Raw genomic sequence first — 17681 nt, forward strand, 5'->3', positions numbered from 1 at the left:
ACATTATCAAAACTTACAGGCTCACGCTATTAACGTTTAAAGAAGCTACACATGCCCGTAAACTACGGCTCAAGTCCAAGTGACTATTTTTCTCCAAAGTGGCGCTAATAAACTTGCGCACAGATGTGAAAAGCACTCCAAAGCGCGCAGTAAACACATCAGTGGTTTCTTACCTGCTACAGGCGACGGCTTACGAAACACGAGCCACCTAGTCCTCCACTGTAAAAGAAAAACAACAAGTTTTACACAAGCGTGTTTGCGGAAGTTATTGATATTTTTTCTCCCTGGAGCGAATAAAGACAAAAAAATAAATAAATAAAAAGAAAAAAAAAATGAGCACCTTTTTCCCCTCTCTGAGTCTGGCGTATCCCTCCACGACAACAGATTCCGTCATCTTCAGTCATGGTTCCTGACAGCTGCAGAGTCGCTGCCTGAATGAGGGGCCACTTTCAAAATAGCTGCGCTGGTCGCTATGCCCCCACCCCTCCACCCACAGCAAGGGGGGCATGTAGAGGAGGGGAGGAAATGCCATGACCGGGGCCTGGTGTCTGTCCGTCCGTCCTTCAGCGCTCCAGCAGCCGGTGTTAAACTCCTGGCTGCCACCTGGACTGGGCTGAGCCACCTGCTGCTGCTGGGAGCGCTGGTGGAGACAAGCTACCACATAGTTCACAAATAGCTTAGTGCTTTCAGTCCCATTCACATTAAAATGTTGTCAGAATGCAATCAGAAGTTTTGACGTATTTTATTTGGACTTTTAAGTGACAGTCAAGACAACACTAGTGGATGCTACTTCCGGCTAACTGTGTCCTGTTTTGGCTGTTTGTCCTGCTGAAAGAAGAAGCGCAGAGCCAGCCTCAAGGCGATGGGGTTCTCTTCTGAACGAGGTCTTCTTCCTGTTAGAAGGCTGTTGGTGAACCGGTTCCCGGAACAGCTTTGAAGAAGAGACACTGATGTTGTGAGAGGTGATGGGTTTATTACTAAATAACCTACAGGAAAACCAAGATGTGACCTGGAAACCACCTGAACACGTTTCCCATGGTCTTTATGCTTGTCCAGACAGAGGGGACTTGACTAGCTTGTTTTCCAGGACTGCACTGCATTCTTCTCTTCTTAAGATTTCAGACAATTTCAAGAATTTTAATTGGCTTGGGGCCTGAGGAGGAGGAGCCGTCCACGCAGGACCCACCAGTGGGTTCTGTGGTGACCAGATGTCATGTCGTCTTCTGTTGGTCTTTTCAGGGCCACAGACTGTTCCACAGTGGAGTCTAAATATAATGTCAAAGACCTGCAGTTTGAATGTAGCCATGAAGTTTAAATCATGAGTTACAATTAATTTCTCCTCTTCCATAAAGCCCAGATTTATGAAGTGCATAAATAATAGCTGTCCTGTTTTTAGCTGTCAATCTCTGCGGTTCTTGCAGATTTACCGCACCTGGTGGATGTTTTTCTGAGTGATGCTCTCCTTGCTCAAAATGCTCATGTGGAGCACTATGGCTGCTAGAGAAGATATTTATACACTGGAATATTCTTTTTTTAACCTAACCCAGCATTACCTTCTCCACAACTTCTTCCCTGATCTGTCACACACTGCTATGTGTTTGACTTGATTTAATCTCTGTTCTTTTGTTACCTCAGTGTAATCTGCTCCAGTCCATCAGGGGGAAAAGAAGAGGTGGAAAAGGGGCAGAGCAAGGACATGAAGACCTGCAGATTGGTTCATACCAAAACATAGCATCACGAGGAGGAGAAGTGGTATTTTCTTATGCCATAGGTTCAGTTCAGTTTGTGTGTGTTCTCCCCTTTTTGTGTTTGTGTGGGCTGATCAGCCAGTGTTCAAGTTTCCCATTTGTCTTATTTAGGTAAATCTGTTTGTTTTTGTTCTTCTTGTCAGTTTGAGTAAAAGAGGTCAGCTCCTTTGACCTCTGTTATGAACCCAATATTGTCATTTTCTATTATTTACCTAGGTTTGTGTCTTGGGTTTTTTGGACTTAAACTTATCTGTCCATCGCAATTCCATTGGGATGAGTTTAAATCCCGGTTTTTAAAAACACGACTTTCACCTCCTGTTGACGGTTTCTTCAAAGATTCTTACATTTTAAGTTGATCAAAATGTTTTCACAGGTTCAACAAGAAAATGGGAGAAAATTCAACTTCAACTTTTAAAATAATCAGAAAAGCAGAAAATTTTGATCGTCGTCGTGCAGATAAAAACACGGTTCGATGTAATTGTTTTGTTTAAAGTACTCTTTTATTGGTCTTAAAGATTCACGGTTTGTCAAGTAATATAAAATATATTCAGTCACAATGTATTTCACAGTTAAAAAATATATATATTTTCTATTTACTTCCAAAAATAGTATAAAAACATACAAGTAAAAGATCGAGCTGATAGTCCAGGTGACACACTGTCATGTCTTCCCTTTTTTCCGTTTAATCACAGAATGGATCCAGTCGAGATAATTAACCACTCTGGTGTAAACTCCAGGTTTTCCAGGCTGGTCGCAGCCCTCGCCCCAGCTGATGATCCCGTACAGGAAACTGACATCACCCTTCGCACAAGCCAGCGGGCCGCCAGAGTCGCCCTGAGGAAGCACATAAGTAGACATGGCTCACGCATGTAAACATACATGCACAGATCAAAGCTCTCGCATGCAAACAGCTGAGTCACACACTTGAAACCCGATGCATCACTAAAAATTGCTCTCCGCCAGTGAGGTATAAACAGTCCTCTCTGACGTTCCCTGTGAGAGGACGGAGTTTAAATGCTTCAAGTGGCTGGTGTGTCGGTGAAGATGCCTGTAAACCTGCGAGAGCCTCAAAAACTTCCACTTCTGTCCAAAGAATCCCCGCCGACATCTCATGTGCTGCTACGTTTAATTAGAAAGCAGAAGCTTTTAACTAAAACTGAAGCAGGAGATCAAGTCTGGAGTTTATATTTCCCTAAATACATCATGACTAAACATCGCTTCCTGTGTTGAAGGGGAATTGAAGTCAGTTTTTATCCGTTTCCCCTGAATTTAATAATTCAACGAAGAAAATTGCACATATAAAATGTTTCTCTTAAATTCCTCCAAAACAAGATAAAATAAGATGCGAATGTTTTTTTCTTCTTCACGGTGTTAGACCATATTGCCTGTTTATTCTGTTGCCTCATTATTAGGCACTTAAAAAAACAATATAGTTAGTTTTTATTGAAAAAAGTAATACAAAATGATGCCCTGGAGGTGCTCTCGACCTTAATGTGGAATTACAGCCATCATCGCATTTTAGTGCGATTGCACAGAACTGCTTGGATGAAAGATTTGGCGGAATGTTAGATTTTTAGTGTGATGCATTCATACGCCGCATATCAGTCACGTAAATCTGGCCAGTTAAATAGACTTTAACTGGTGTTGATGCCCACACCTGATGAACATCTTCATTGCCTGAAATGCTAAAGTTTATGTAGCGTGTTCACCGTGATGGTCTAAAACTTTCCACATAGTGTTGCTGTGAAATATTCCTTGAAAATTGTGCAACTCTATTTTAACTTGTTGATTTTGTCACCTGCAGCAAAGCGTCGGACGGCCATGTTTTAGCTCAAAGACATAAATGAAGTCCAGATCTGAATCACACTGAGAACATGTGGCAAAAATAATCTGAGGGAATCAAAACACAGTGAATTTATTAAGGCAACTTACACTGATTTTTATTTAAGTGGGGCTAAATAGAAATGTTCACCACACTGGTTTTTTTTTTTTCAGATTTTATTTGCAAAAAGTTTTGGAAACCATTTCTAACGTCTTCGCAATTCAAAAGTATTTAGTCATTTATGTTCATCTCTGAAATAAAATCCCTGCAAATTACATTACACATTAGCTTGAATAGTCAGATTCAAGCAAATTTTGCAATGTGACAAAATGTAAAAACACATGAATACTTTCGATCAGACTGTAACCACTTACTACAAACTTTCACAGTTTTTCCTCTCTATGTGATTCCTGCAGGCCCGATTCAGAGTGGAGGCTTTAACCCTCCTAATCATTCTCCGCTCGTCTAAATGCGCTGCCTACCTGGCATGCATCCACGCATCCACTGAGCCCCGCGCAGATCATGTCGTCGGTGACGTGGTTCCCGTACACTTGTGGCCGCTTGCAGACGTCATGAGAAACCAGCCTGACTCCTGCCTCCTGCAGAGTAGAGTAACCATTTGCCTCTGTAAAGTCGAAACCACAAATGGCTCATTAATTATGTAGAAGATAGTAATAACAATTTTTTTAAAAACGTCTTCTTCTGTGGGATTGGGGAGTTAATAAACTCCTCTTTAGTGCCGATTTGACTCACTTTCACGCGTGCGTCCCCAGCCGCTGATCGCGCAGCAGTAGCCTGCGGGAAACTTCATGCTCTTTTCTGGGAGGCAGATGGGCCTGATGAACGGGGTTCTCCTCACACACCGCCCGTCCTGCTTTTTCAGCTTGATTAGAACTGAGAGAAAGAGAGAAAAAAACCCCCAAAAAACCAAACATGAGCTTACGAAATGGGTTAGAAAGCTGAAGAAGAAAGTGGGAGACTTGAAGACTCCGGGGGCAACGCCCGGCAGTAAAGAGCGCAGCTGCTGAGTGACGCACGGCTCCCAACGCAGAGCAGGGGTCTTAACTCATTTGAGTGTTTCTAAACAAGGACGGCGTTTGTTCAAACTAGATTGACTCACTGGGACATTTGTAACTGAATCCTTGCTGACAGAGGCAGTTTTTGATGCGGGACGATGGGCAGTCGCTCAGGGGGTTATGAAGAGGGGCGGCACACAAGCAGACGTTAAAAAATAAAAAGAAGTTGGCACTTAATGCCGAGCATGGGGAGACCGTTTTACAAGCTATTTGTTGAACTGCGCTGTGGTGAATCACGCTCCAAAAATGAGTTTATTTCCTACATTTTATTTGATTGTTGGATGGAAGGAGGAAGCACGTTTCCCGGTCACCAATAAAGCAAGGCTGCTTACCGATGTCGTGTAGCGTCGGATTAAAAATGGAGAAGTGTTTATGGAAGACGTAGTCCTCCACGTCGAAAGTCCGAGTGTTGGGACCGGTGATGTTGAAGTGGTGCTGACCGAGAACCACGCGCAGCTGAGACTTCAGAGGGCTGAGGGGGGAAACCAGTTTAAATCAGCTGTAAGCAACACAGGGTCACAATAAAACAATGCATTTTTATATGCAAATGAGCTTGTCTGTCTGAAACCAGATCATCACAAAACGCTCCACTGAGAAGAATTTTTATCAAGCAGCGTAAACATGCAGGCAAACTTTTCTATCCTCTCTAATCTCAAATAGATCAATAAATGAAAAAAATGTAATTGTGATAGTTTTTCTTGTCTTTAATGTACATTATTTAACATTTTCTCTTACATTAATACTAATGAATCACAAATGATTTGTAAGGAAATTTCTTCCTGTTGGACAGAGTGACTTATAGTGAACCAAGGAGAGGGATTAAATTTGAACGTAAAACACCCAAATACAAATACTTTATCTAAGCGCATCCGTATTTAGGTCAATGCAGTTGTTTAGTAAACAACCTGTTTACTAAAATCAGGTGAAAAAACTGTCTTCAAGCTTTAAGGCTTTAGTCAGAATGTGACTCTGAAGCTCATAGATTAAGAAAACGAAACACTGTATTCCCATCTACAAACCTCTAAAACATTTTGCAGAATATAATGCTTCCCTTTTCACATTCTGTTAAAGTATCTGGATTTAAAAAAACAATATTTTTTTTAGCCTATATTTAATAAGTAGTGCAGCTGAACTGCACCGCATACTTGCTGAGGAAGCAGTGAGCAGCAGAGAGGACCCAGCAGGAGGAGATCAGACTGCCGCCGCAGAAATCAGACTGTCCAGTATAAATGGCTGCCATCCACGGATGAGTTCCCGGCAGGGCTGCGTTTCCTCCGAATATCCGACCCCTGGCTACCGCTAACCTCTTTTTGTGTTTTACCCCGCACACAGGCTTTCCGGCTCGCTTGGAGGAGTTGGGCTTTTTGATGTTAGGCAGGGCGTTGAACGGGATAATCCGTCGAGAAGCAGCTGAAGAAAAAAAAAAAAAAAAGAAAAGGCAGATAAATATTCCAAGCAATAAGACGCAGCTGTTACTGTAGCTCTCTAAATAAATGAATGCCTCGGATCATCTAACAAATATCAATACCACACACAAATAATCAGATAAAACACAGACCTCGGTTTTCAGTTGATGATCAATAGACAAAAGTCATCCAAACTAGCCAACAATCATGTGAAAAGTAATTGCTTTTTAATTAAGCACCAGGGTTTCCCCCATAAAACCTGCTAAGCCCAGAGGTAGGGACGCTGGGGCCATTGATTTTTGTGTTTAAAAATCTTTAAATGTGACAGAAAATGTTAAAATGTCATTGGGTGATTGTGTATTATTGGAAGTCATTATTAACAGCACCTAAACTGTCTACAGGGTCTCAATAAAGGCAAACATGAAAATACTAAAATAAATAAACAATGCTTAGCCTGGTGGGGATGCAAGTAAAGCCTGTTGGCCCGCCAGGCTTAAAATACACCTCGGGGAAACCCGGAGCACCTTTTTTGCAAAGTGGAGTTTCACTATTTATATGGTTGACAACTTAAGATAAGCTAAAAGATCTTTAAAAAAGCATCCAATTGTTCCCTGATCCCAACGAATGAGGCCATTTCTAAGGCTTTGGGACTTCAGTGAACCACAGTGAGTCATTATTTATGAATGCATAAAAGATGGAAACACTAGTGAGCCTCCCGAAGAGAGGCGAGAAATCTAATCTCTACCAGAAAACCAACTATCAGTGTGTGTGACATTAAGCTGAAGCGTACCTGGATCACAAAGTGAGACAATGAGCCAAATCGCAACAATAAAATGAAGTTTCAAAGTGGTCTAGTCAAAGTACAAACTTAAAGCCTGATTTAAATGCAGTGATAGAACCTTTAGCAGGCCATCCATGCTTCAAAATGTTACATTGTGGCTGAGTCAAGACAAAAATTCCTCCTCAGTGAGGCTAAATCTACTTGCCAGTTATGAAAAATGCTTGGTTACAGTTGTTGGCAAGTTATTAGGTTTGGGGGTGTGATTACTTTTTCACATAAGGATAGCAATTTTACATTAACTGATGAAATCCTCATTAAAAAAAAAATTATTATTATTTTACTTTCTTTATCTTTGATTTAAATATTACATTGAAGATCTCTTCACAGCTCTGCTGGTAGTTTCCTTCCCAGTAACGTTCCTGGCCTCCTTCCTGGTACAAGAATCCTCTAAGTGTCTCTTTAAGGTGATAGTGTTTGGGTGACATAGTCTCCTCTCTCTATGCAAATCGTCTGCTGGAGAGCGGCTCCAGCAGACGGGAGAAGCTTGTGGATCCTGTGCATACCCCTGACATCGCGACAGAGAGCCGACTGTGCCAGATCAAACTCGGCTCATAAACATTCAGCTGCACCTGACGTGACGCGTTGATTCGGGCTGAGTCATGCCTCATTCTGCCCCGCGGTATCTGGCTGAGCCCAGGTTCCAGAAAAGCTCCTTAGATAAACTCTTGCTTTTGATTGCGCCTCGGCTCGGTGGAGATTAGCGGCGCTCACTGCGCTTTCAGTTTTTCTCTTTCAGATCAGAAAACGCCAAGGCCTTTAATCAAACGGCTGGGTGCGTGATGAAGCGCTGAGCTTATTCTCAAGCGACAAAGTGTCACCGGGTCGATGAATCAAGAGTTGCGATACAGAGGGACCTGGATGCTTTGGGACGGTAAAACGAATGGGTGTGGGTGAAATGAAGTTACGTTTTTGAAGAAAAGGTTAAGACTAATTCAAACTTAGTTCACCAGATATTTGCCTTGCTATGATGAAGCAACTAAACGCAGGTTCACATCTTCTGTGTTAAACAAGAAGCTGTTGAAATTTCCTTTTTTCAAGAAAAATAAAGTTCAGATTCTGAGGGTTGTGTTGGGTCATTGTGCATCTTTGCACAGCAATTTTGTTCTTATTTCAACGATTTAGGTTTGTGTTCAGTGTTTTCCTTTCTGTGTTGATTTTTGCTCGCAGGTTGTTTATGATGCACTTCAAGTGTGTGAGATCAATTTGCGTCTTTGGTCAAATTTAACAGTTCGGCCTCTCTCCCACGACAGCTTTGTAAAGATCATGGATGGATGGGATTTAATGATTCTTACATCAAACATGTCAAATATGGCTTCATTGTTTTAACCCCCATGACGATTAGGGGCCACATATTTTAGAGATTCCCTCTAAAAATGCTCATAACTTCTTATTTTAACAGTTCAAACAGCAAATATATCTCAATGTGCATCAATGTACACAGTTTAAACCGTGTTCGCGCCTCTGCAGAAGCTAAACTCTACAGTTTTCCTTTCTGCCTCTCTTGGTACCAGATTTACCAGGGGGGCAGTGTTTGTTTTGTTTTTAGAGGGAGCACAGAATAAAAATTAAGAAACAATAAAAACAGGACATTATTTCACCATTTAGCATATTAAGTGAGCCAAAGAGCTGATTACAGACCCCATATATAACAGCACTAAGGAATATCACTGGTCTGATAACCTGCATTTTCTTTCGAATATTCTAAATGTGCTTTACGAAAAGAAACCTGCGAATAGGCACAACTTCTGTGAATAACTTAAAGTTATGTGTTGAATAAATATCCTCAAATGCTGAACCGTGGTAAGATTAAACTACTAGACTAAAGAGGTGGAATTAGAAGTGCAGGAAAGGGAAGGTGATCAGACTTAAAGGCTGTTATGGATAAATAGATAGACCGTCCACCAGATTACTTTGAAATCACATCCTTCTTTCTAGCAGCAATTCGCTTTTGCTGTCAGCCAAGGTAGAAACCTTTTAGCGTTTTTTGATTTATCAGTATTTTCCAAGGATTCTTATATCTTGCTGGTCATGAATTGCGCTTTCTTTCTCGTTTTCTCTGAGCATTTCTTCCCGTTTTCGACATCATGTTGATGTTACAAATGCCGTTTCCTCTTTACCTGTCAGCTGTTGCCAATCTGGCGTCACGCAGGAGGGGACCTTGCAGTACTCCCAGGAGATGGCGCTGTCAGTTACTGTGTAGCACCACGGCTTCACGTCCCCATCTGGGTTTCTGTGCACACACAGATGCAGCGGGTTACGCAACACAGAGGCCGAGCCTCTCACATCAGATTTCAGGGTAAACACATAAAAATAAAAAAACTGTGTTTAAGTCTTTGAAGGATTTTCTTTCTTGTTACCAGAATGTAGCCTAAAAGGCTTCCTTTACCGATTCTTAAAATGGTCTCTTGGACGTCGGGAACATTTTTCAACACATACCATTTGATGTGGGTGTACCGTATTGCTGCGAGGTAGTCATGGCAACAAGAAAGGCTAAAGATAAACAGTGGGAACCGGACACAGAACAACTGTGTCAGAGATAAAGCCATTTTTCACAGCGCGTCTCTCAAACACTCAAGGTAGTTTTTTATGCTTCTGCGTAAAACACGGTGTGTGGCCTCATCCACTCGAGCGACAAGCGTTGGGAGATAAGGAGCGGCACCGCTTTTTAAAAGAAAGCTGGAAATTTCTGCCTTAGAATAGAATTTATAGGAAATATAAAAGCGAGTCTGGTTTTCCTGATAAGGCCGCCGGATTCGGGGTGCAGCGATGGCAGGATTCCAGCAGGCACGCACCTGCAGAAGGCATGCTCCCCGAGACCTTTGAGGGTCGACGCGTTCACCGTGCCGAGGTGGAGCTCGTCAAAGAGCAGGTCGGAGTTCCAGGGCAGACACCGGGCGCCGGACTCAGCGGTGCCCACCATTCCTCTGTAGCCCGTGCCCCTGCTTTTGTAGCACTTAGTCTCTGGCACTGCACAAACGCACACGACAGGCAGAGACACATGAAGCAAAATCAGTCAGATTTATTACAGCAAAAACTGAAGTCAGCTGAGAGAAAATGTCACTTGTCTCCTTGCCTGCCACTATAATTCACACAACATTCATGTATTTGTGAAAAACCAGAAAATTGAAACACTTATCTTCTATTCTAGATACAAGCAGCACCTAAGTGGGGTGGGAGGGTATTCATAATTTTATTAGATTTTTCAGTGAAACAGAGTCATGTTATGGTTACTTACCAAGGCTGCAGTCGGGTCCACCGTAACCGTTTCTGCAGTAACACACCTCCTTTCCGGTGGACGTGATCAGCCGACATATTCCCTGATTTTTACAAGGGTTTCTGCGACACTCTGAAAACACACAAAATATCACATAATCTATTTATGCATTTTACTATCAAATGGCATAAATAAGGAAGTGAAGCAAGAGCATCCTAGAGCTGTTCATGAATACACCGGCGGAGCAGCTCTTCCATCTTATTCAGTTTATTGGACAAATCCGGCCTCGGCCTTACTTGATGTCCAGTTAAGGTCCGAGTAACAAAAAGTCACATTCACCGTCATGCACAAGTGCCAATATTGCAAAATGTCTTACAAATATTTCTAAATTAGCACCACAAAATCTGTTTTTTGAATGTGAAAAAGCTCCAAAAAAAATCCCAAAATCCCAGAGGGACTGATCAATGTGAAAAGATGTTTTAAGAAGAACTTACTGAATGCAGAAACAGCTTTTTATTAATATTTCAATAGTCTGTTAATAGGTTTCATCGATACAGTCTCACAAAACTGGTCCTTGAGAACATCTATGGAGGTGATATGGGCAAAAATGAGTTTGTAAAGTGAAGTTTACCTTGATGTCCAAATAAAGTGCAGTATTTACGTTAATCTAAAAAGAGTTTGGGAGATTTTGCAACTCGCTCTCCACTATTTTCTGGAATCCTAACACTGTTGTGTGACACTAAGAAATTTGAAGTAGGTGTGTCTCAGGTGGAAAAAGAGTAACTTTTGAGTAACATCTTTTCTGGTGCTGAGGGAGCTCCCTGGTAGTTAATTAATTTGAGCTTCTCATGAATCATATCCTGGCCGGAGGGAAACTGGCTCCTCGCCTTATCGCCTCTGGCAAACAAGCACATATCCTGGTTCTTTCAACGCTTTTCCAGCCATTCAGCCCAACGTCTCTGGTTCAAGAGTGGCCTAACAAAAGCAAAACCAGACCTCCACGTCCTGGACGTGTCTGTCTGTGGGAATTCCTGAAACTCTTGAATGGGGTTTGTCTGTTGCTTGGGCAACTTTTTCCCTCCACTCAGTCTTCTATTAATGTGCTTTGATAGTGAACACCCAACTTCTTTCGCAGTGACCACTGATGGGCTTGCGGTCTTTGAGGAGGATGTTAATGACTGTGTACATGAGAACTGTCAGGTTTCAACTGAGTAGGCAAGATGATGGACAGATGGATTTTGGATTTTCATTAGTTGCAGCAGTCTTACTCGTCATTATTAACAGAAGTAAAAGCTTTAAATATTAATTTGTGTATAATTAATCTATATAATATACGAGTTTAATTCTCTCATCGCAGTTTCATTCACTCTTTGTGTGATGTATCCATGTCCCACTGTTATTTTACTGTTTTACAACCAACCTTTTTTTGGCCTGCTTATGATTTATTGCCTCCTGTTTGCTCTGCATCTCGTTTTGCAAATTCAGACTGAGTTTAATATTAAGTTATTTTCTTCTTTGCGCCAACCTGTTTGCCTCTTAATCGGAGTTGGGGACTCTCTCTCTCTCTCCGCCGCAAATCACAGCGGTGCAGTGGTGGACTGTATCAATGTTATTTATTTAATTTTTGTATTTGTTGTGGAAGTGAACAGATTTTTCTTTTATTTTGGGCAGAACTGATGTAATTTAAGCCCATACCATGATGACAAAAAAAATGGGAGAGTATAAAACGCTCCAGTGATGATCTCTTCTTCATGCGAGAAAATGTGTCAAATTCCCATGAACATCCCTCCGCTAAGATAAAAAGCTCAGCAAGGACCCGCGGGGTGTGTTCTATATAACACCTACCCTGAGTCACTGTGAGTCATATAATCTGCCTTTTATTCAAAGGCAAGGTTACTCCTGTAGCTATGGAGCTGTGATCAAAGAAAGGGAAGGGCTGCTACTGCTGAGGAGGTTGTTTGAAAAATGAAAAAAAAACAACATTTTCTTCAGAACAAGAGGGAAGGTGATCCTTTTCATGCAACGCAGTCGTTTGTTCAAGCTGTTCTTTCTATACGTTCGTCTTCGTAAGCTTCAATGTAGACACAGTCAAAGTTGCAGGTCGCCAGAGAGAAAACACTGCTTAGGTCAGCGCAAGCTCCCATCTTGGGTTTCGCTTCTTAACAAGCCAACAAAAAGGAGGCACAAACGGGACGCGCTGGAGGCACGGCGACAAAGGCAGAAAGCACATCTTACTTGTGTAGTGGACTCTTTGACAGCTGATTTCCCCCGCCTCACATGTGCACTGTTCCACGTTACGGAGGTGAATTCGTCCCCAAGACTCTCCGGTGTCATAGCGCCGCAGGTGTGTGGCTTCATAGCACTTCTCTGAAAGGCAGCGGGTGGAAACGTGAGAGGAGATTAAAGAGCTCAGTGGAGCGTAGAGAGGATGGATGAGCTGTGCAAAATGCATGCCAAGTGGCTGAGTTTTTTTGCGCTGTTGTATTGACTGCATGTGTTAAAAATGAGGAAACAAATGAGTCAGAACTAAGTAAACACTCTAATTTCTTTCAAATTGCTGGCTTGAAATCAAAAGTATGCTAAAATCCAGAGTGAATGCAATGATATTTTTTGTGCAAAGCTTATGAAATAAATAAAAAAAAGGAACATTAAAATAAAATGCCCTTTTATGTAATAGTCTTTCACATGAGCCTTCATTCTCCAAGGACTTTTTTGACAGTTTTTCACGTTGCAACCAGAAACTTCACTGTATTTTTCTGGGGACATATTATGCGATACCAACACAAAGTAGTGCAAAACCGTGAAATAATTAAAAAAAAAAGCAACACGTTTTTCTATTTCTTTATAACTAAAAATATGTAAACCAATAAATAAGCAGTACTTTTTTTTTTTTTTTTACCCCTCCAGGGGGTCTTTTGTGGGCTGTAGTGTCCCTTATATGACAGTAGGCTGACAGGAAAAAACAGGGAAGGAGAGGAGGGGAAGACATGCGGCAAATGTCGTCGGGTCCGGGGGTCGAACCCGCGACGGCCGCGTCGAGGACTCAAGGCCTCCAAAAACCACTACGCCACCACGGCACACCCCCTAAATAAGCAGTACTTTTACAACTCTGGCCTTTATGGACGAGTGGCAAGAAGAAAGCCAATGCTGACAGAAAGCCAACAGTCGTGTTTGCATCTTGTCACCGAGTTGCTCAGGTTAAATAAGACCAAAATGAATCTTTCTGCTCTATGAAGAAAACACAATGTTGCTGCAAAGGCTGGCGCTACAATGCTTTGATTTATGTGAGCTGTCTACAAATGAACACTGATAATGTTTTTTTATCAAATGTTGACACTATTATGTCATTTCTCCTTTCACGTCACAGTTTCCATTGCTTTGTTTCAGCCTGTCACAGAAAATCCCAGTGAAATACTCTGCAGTTTGTGGTTTAAAGACAAAATCTTTAGAAGTTTTATGAGAAATGAATCATTTTTGTTGCTGAATATTAACCCAACTGTAGCAGGAAATATGAGTGCTGACTAACTTTGCTCGCAGTGTCTCCCGGTGAATTTCTCGGGACACGAGCACTGAAAAGTTTCCGTTTGTGGGATCGCTGTGCAGACGCCTCCGTTCTGACAGGGATTCCTCCAGCGACAGGGATCGAGTTCTCTGCGAGACGCACCTCGAAAAGGAAGGGAAATAAAATTTAGTGGAGGAAGTGAGTGAAACCTCCACTCCGATTAAAAAGGACACTCACCAACAGATTGAGCACAGAAGCCCCACTGTCTGTCCCGGTCAAAGTTGTGTGTGAGGGAGCACCTACGACAGAAGAAACAGGGCGAAGCTTCCTTTTCAACAAGTTCAACAAAGATGAGTAAAGTGCTTAGATGCTGATGGATTCACAAGATTTGATTGATTTGTGCATATTGTTGAGAAACACTTGTTACCTCTACAATATTGTCCAGCAGCAATTTTTGTTAAGTGAAGTAAATATGTAAATGTTACTCAAATCCAGCAGCAATGAGCTGGTAATAATGTTATTCAATCTCAGGCTAAGCTGTGCAGACTCTCTGTCTGCACTGATGAAGACTTACCCACCTCTGTTAATGTCAGTGTTGATCATTCAATGGTGACACAGAGACAGAGCAGAAATGATATCCTATCGATGATTTTCAACATGAAAGTCACCAAAAGGAGCCAGGAAATATCTGGTTGATCAACAAAACTTTTGGGGAAATATTCTGTGAACAGATGAGACAAAAGTCGTGCTTTTTGGAAGGTCTGCATCCCATTACATCCGCCATGAAACCAGCAACATTTTCCTTACAGCCAAACACGGTGGTGGTAGTGTGATGATCAGTGTGGCGATCCAGATCTGGACGAATTGCTGTAATTAATGGAACCCTGCGTTTTCTACCTGGATGGCTAAAAAAAACTAAAATCAACATTCTGAAGTGGACTAGTCAAAGTCCAGAGCTAAATCGAGTTGAGACCTTACAATAAAACCTTAAACAAGCCGCTCAAAAACTTTCCAATGTGGCTGAAGGAAAGCGGCCCAAAGACTGTGTGACACAACCAATTATTAGGCTCAGGAATGTTTTCAGTACAGGCGCAGTTTGGTTTTTCTTCATCTGTTCGATAAATGAAATCGGGTCTCGTTTTAAAGGTGGCTTAATAATCGGCAGCAAAAAAACTAGTTTTTTTTTTTTTCCTTTTTGCATTCTTCAACCCCCCGCTCATCTTGTCACCTCGAATTTACAGCACAGAGCTAGAAACCTGCTGCAACACCGCTGAGCCCATGAGCTCATCACGGAGACATGTGGGGTCTTATTGCAAACACTTTAGGTGTAGGTGGACAAGTGTTGTTGGGCCATATATAATTGCGTATAGGTTGCTCGAACTTGTTGGCATCCACCCTTCCTGTCTCGACTCCAAGTGACGGCAACTGGAAAGATATTCAGCATGTCTTGGGTTGTTTCTTCCAAAATAATAAAAAAAAAGGAAGACGTTACGACTTGAAGTCATAAAAAAAATAAGCTTCATTACGATTTTATGGTGGCAGCTGTTCATACACCCCGAGGATGAACTGTCAGAAATATTAAAACATGGTTTAAACTTCAGCTGTTATCACAGTTTTAGATTAAGTGTCTGTGTTTATCTTGAGCTACCTTTTTTCACACAACCGACGGAGATAACTCAAGAGTAATGAAGACATGATGACATGATGAGTCCCGCCAACAACTCAGCAACAAGGAAATTATGCAAGTCTCCCCTTTGGGGGGCAGATTGCTTCATCCGGCACTCTGCTGTGATGACACTGCTGCAGGAATCCCCAAGCACAGCCAGCTGTGAATAGGTGTGACTGCACTGCTCGAGTTACAAACTGCATCAGCGATCACTCAGTGAATCGCTATGCTAACCCGCTAACCGGTGGATGAGAGAAAACAGTCGGAGTGAAGGGAGGTTTGAGCTTTAACGACTGCAGGTGTACCCACTGAGGCAGATCCAGCTGGCTGCCTGGGACTCACCATGGTTTGGAGCCGGAGGTGGTGATGCAGCGGTGATGGAGCCATCCACCCTGACGAAAAGGGAACTTGCATTCTTGGCCAGATGTGGTAAGAACTGGGAGAAGAACCAAAACCAAAGGAAAAAGCGGCTTTCAGTCTGTTCACACTGAGGAAACACTGACATCTCCAAAAAAGAAACAACAAACAAACAAAAAAAAGTTTATACTTCACTATGCCTGGCAAAAAAAATAAAAAATTCAAACTCGTTTAAGTAGGAGGAGCTGCAGAGATCAGAGGCTCAGGTGGGAAAGTTGGCCACCTGAAAAATATTTAAGACTGGGGCAAGGTTTCACCTTCCAGCTGGAAATTTACCCTAAACATACAGCCAGAAACATACTGGATCAGAGGATCTCCTCAGGACCCGCAGTCCTTCATGCACACTTAACTCAAATGATTGCAGATGTGCAAAACGTTCTGTGCTTCATCACTCAAAGCTGCTAAAAAGACTAAAATCTTGTACGTACTGCTCAAGAACAGATAAATGTGCTATTTTACTAAAATTGGTGAGAGGTTTTTCCTGGTCAGGACATCTCATAAGTGAATTTGTTATTTTGCAACCATGTTATTTTATTTTTTTTATGTTAGTCTTTAAAATATCAAGAATTGCACATAACTTCATTTTATTATATGTCTTATGACATCATGTTTAAATTTTAAATCAGATGCTATGATCAGTTAGTCAAGTAGACTTTTTACAAAATACTTTTAGACGGCTACTTTTTACTTTTACTTGAGCAAAAATATACAGAAGTAAATTTTAAAAAGTTTTGGATACTCTCCCAAACTCTGCCTACAAAAAAACTTTAAAAAGTAAAGGTAAAAGTGGGAAACCTAAAAAAAATTAGGTTTCTTCTGCGTTGTTCTTTTGGACACTTTTCTTTTTTTTTTACTTTTTAAAATACCAGAATTTGGTAAATATTCTATACGTTTCTCTGTATAATTAGATATTGAGATCAAATAGTCACTCCGTTAAGTAGACTCCAAATATAATATTTTACTCTTATTCTCTTCTTTTTTCTTCCTTTTTTTTTAAAATGACGTTTTATTTTTTACTTGAGTAGTTTCTGGCTTCTCTGCCCACCTCTGGATAAACACTATATTTGTACTTCTCTTCCCAAAACTTAATATCACTTCCTTTCCAGAGGACTTGTACCTCATTTCCAAACATTTGCTCTTGACTAACTGAAACAGAAAGCCTACCTTTCTTGGTCGGCGCTATGGAGAAAACAATTTCAGATCCAAACTCCAACATGCGCTGAAAATCAGTGGAATGAAACATTAATTATTTGTTATTCGACTATTTTGTTATATCCGCACGCAAAAAAAAAAAAAAAAGGAGAAAACTTACCGCTCCTCCACTGAAAGCGAGTAAGAGAAAAGCCAGCCTGACGTATCCCATGCTGAAAGTTCACATCTGGCGTTCTAGAGAGGCTAATTTCCTGAAGTCCGTGAAGCTGTCACGTTATATCTGTCAGCTTCAGCCAGCTCTCGGTCACAGGAGACCCGGGAATCCCTGCAAGCAGCGTCCTGTTCCTCGCCGTTTTAGGCTGCGGTGAGTAAACCCGTTGCGTCATTAGCCTGATCTAAGTCAAACGCATCCCGTATCCAGGTTGGTGTTCCTGCTGTTGCTTCTCTGCAGCCGCCCACGGTTCATCACTGAGGCTAATCGGCTGGGAAGAGAGGGCAAAACTTTCCACCCACAGGCGGAGAGCGGAGGTGAGGACGCGGCCGGTGGGAGCATTGCCGTACCCTCCCCCCCCCACCCCCACCCACCCACCCACCCAAAAAAAAAAAAAAAAAAGCCTTCTTATTTTTATTAATTATTGGTTATACGACTGACTGGTTGCCTTGGGTGAATTATTTATTTACAAAATAAAACAAATGTAATAGTGTAATTGCGTTCAATGAACGCAGAAGTTTACATACACTATATAAAAAAAAAACAAATGTAGTGTTTTCATTTATTTTATTTTTTTTCACATTGTCTGACGTGAAATCAGAATAAACTTTTCCTACTTTAGATCA

At 41.6% G+C, this 17681-nt stretch overlaps 2 protein-coding genes across 4 annotated transcripts in view; both read right to left on the minus strand.

Moving 5' to 3' along the window:
* LOC114157960 (protein Dok-7-like) overlaps positions 1-715 on the minus strand; it is a 35176-nt gene extending 34461 nt beyond the window's left edge. The window contains exons 1-2 of one of the 2 annotated variants that reach the window (XM_028039239.1): positions 341-715; positions 174-219 (exon numbers count right to left, since the gene is read on the minus strand). In XM_028039239.1, coding sequence (XP_027895040.1) covers positions 174-219; positions 341-394 — 100 coding nt within the window. In that variant the 5' untranslated portion in view covers positions 395-715. The remainder of the gene's footprint in view (positions 1-173; positions 220-340) is intronic. The other variant, XM_028039240.1, reaches the window with a different exon arrangement.
* Positions 716-2226: 1511 nt separating this feature from the next.
* Positions 2227-17378, minus strand: hgfac (HGF activator). 2 transcript variants are annotated; one of them, XM_028039255.1, is made up of 14 exons: positions 17005-17376; positions 16857-16911; positions 15618-15711; positions 13847-13908; positions 13634-13771; positions 12343-12474; positions 10129-10239; positions 9686-9860; positions 9011-9123; positions 5792-6056; positions 4979-5118; positions 4324-4464; positions 4053-4195; positions 2227-2582 (listed from the first exon to the last, which is right to left on the minus strand). In XM_028039255.1, exons 1-14 carry the CDS (start codon positions 17053-17055, stop codon positions 2409-2411), a joined length of 1794 nt encoding a protein of 597 aa, XP_027895056.1. In that variant the 5' UTR covers positions 17056-17376; the 3' UTR covers positions 2227-2408. The 2 variants fall into 2 exon arrangements, with proteins under 2 accessions (XP_027895056.1, XP_027895057.1); XM_028039256.1 differs by lacking the exon at positions 12343-12474 and having other exon boundaries at positions 17005-17378.
* Positions 17379-17681: the final 303 nt, after the last annotated feature.

Source organism: Xiphophorus couchianus, chromosome 14, assembly GCF_001444195.1.
Source record: "Xiphophorus couchianus chromosome 14, X_couchianus-1.0, whole genome shotgun sequence".
In the NCBI taxonomy this organism is placed as follows: domain Eukaryota; kingdom Metazoa; phylum Chordata; class Actinopteri; order Cyprinodontiformes; family Poeciliidae; genus Xiphophorus; species Xiphophorus couchianus.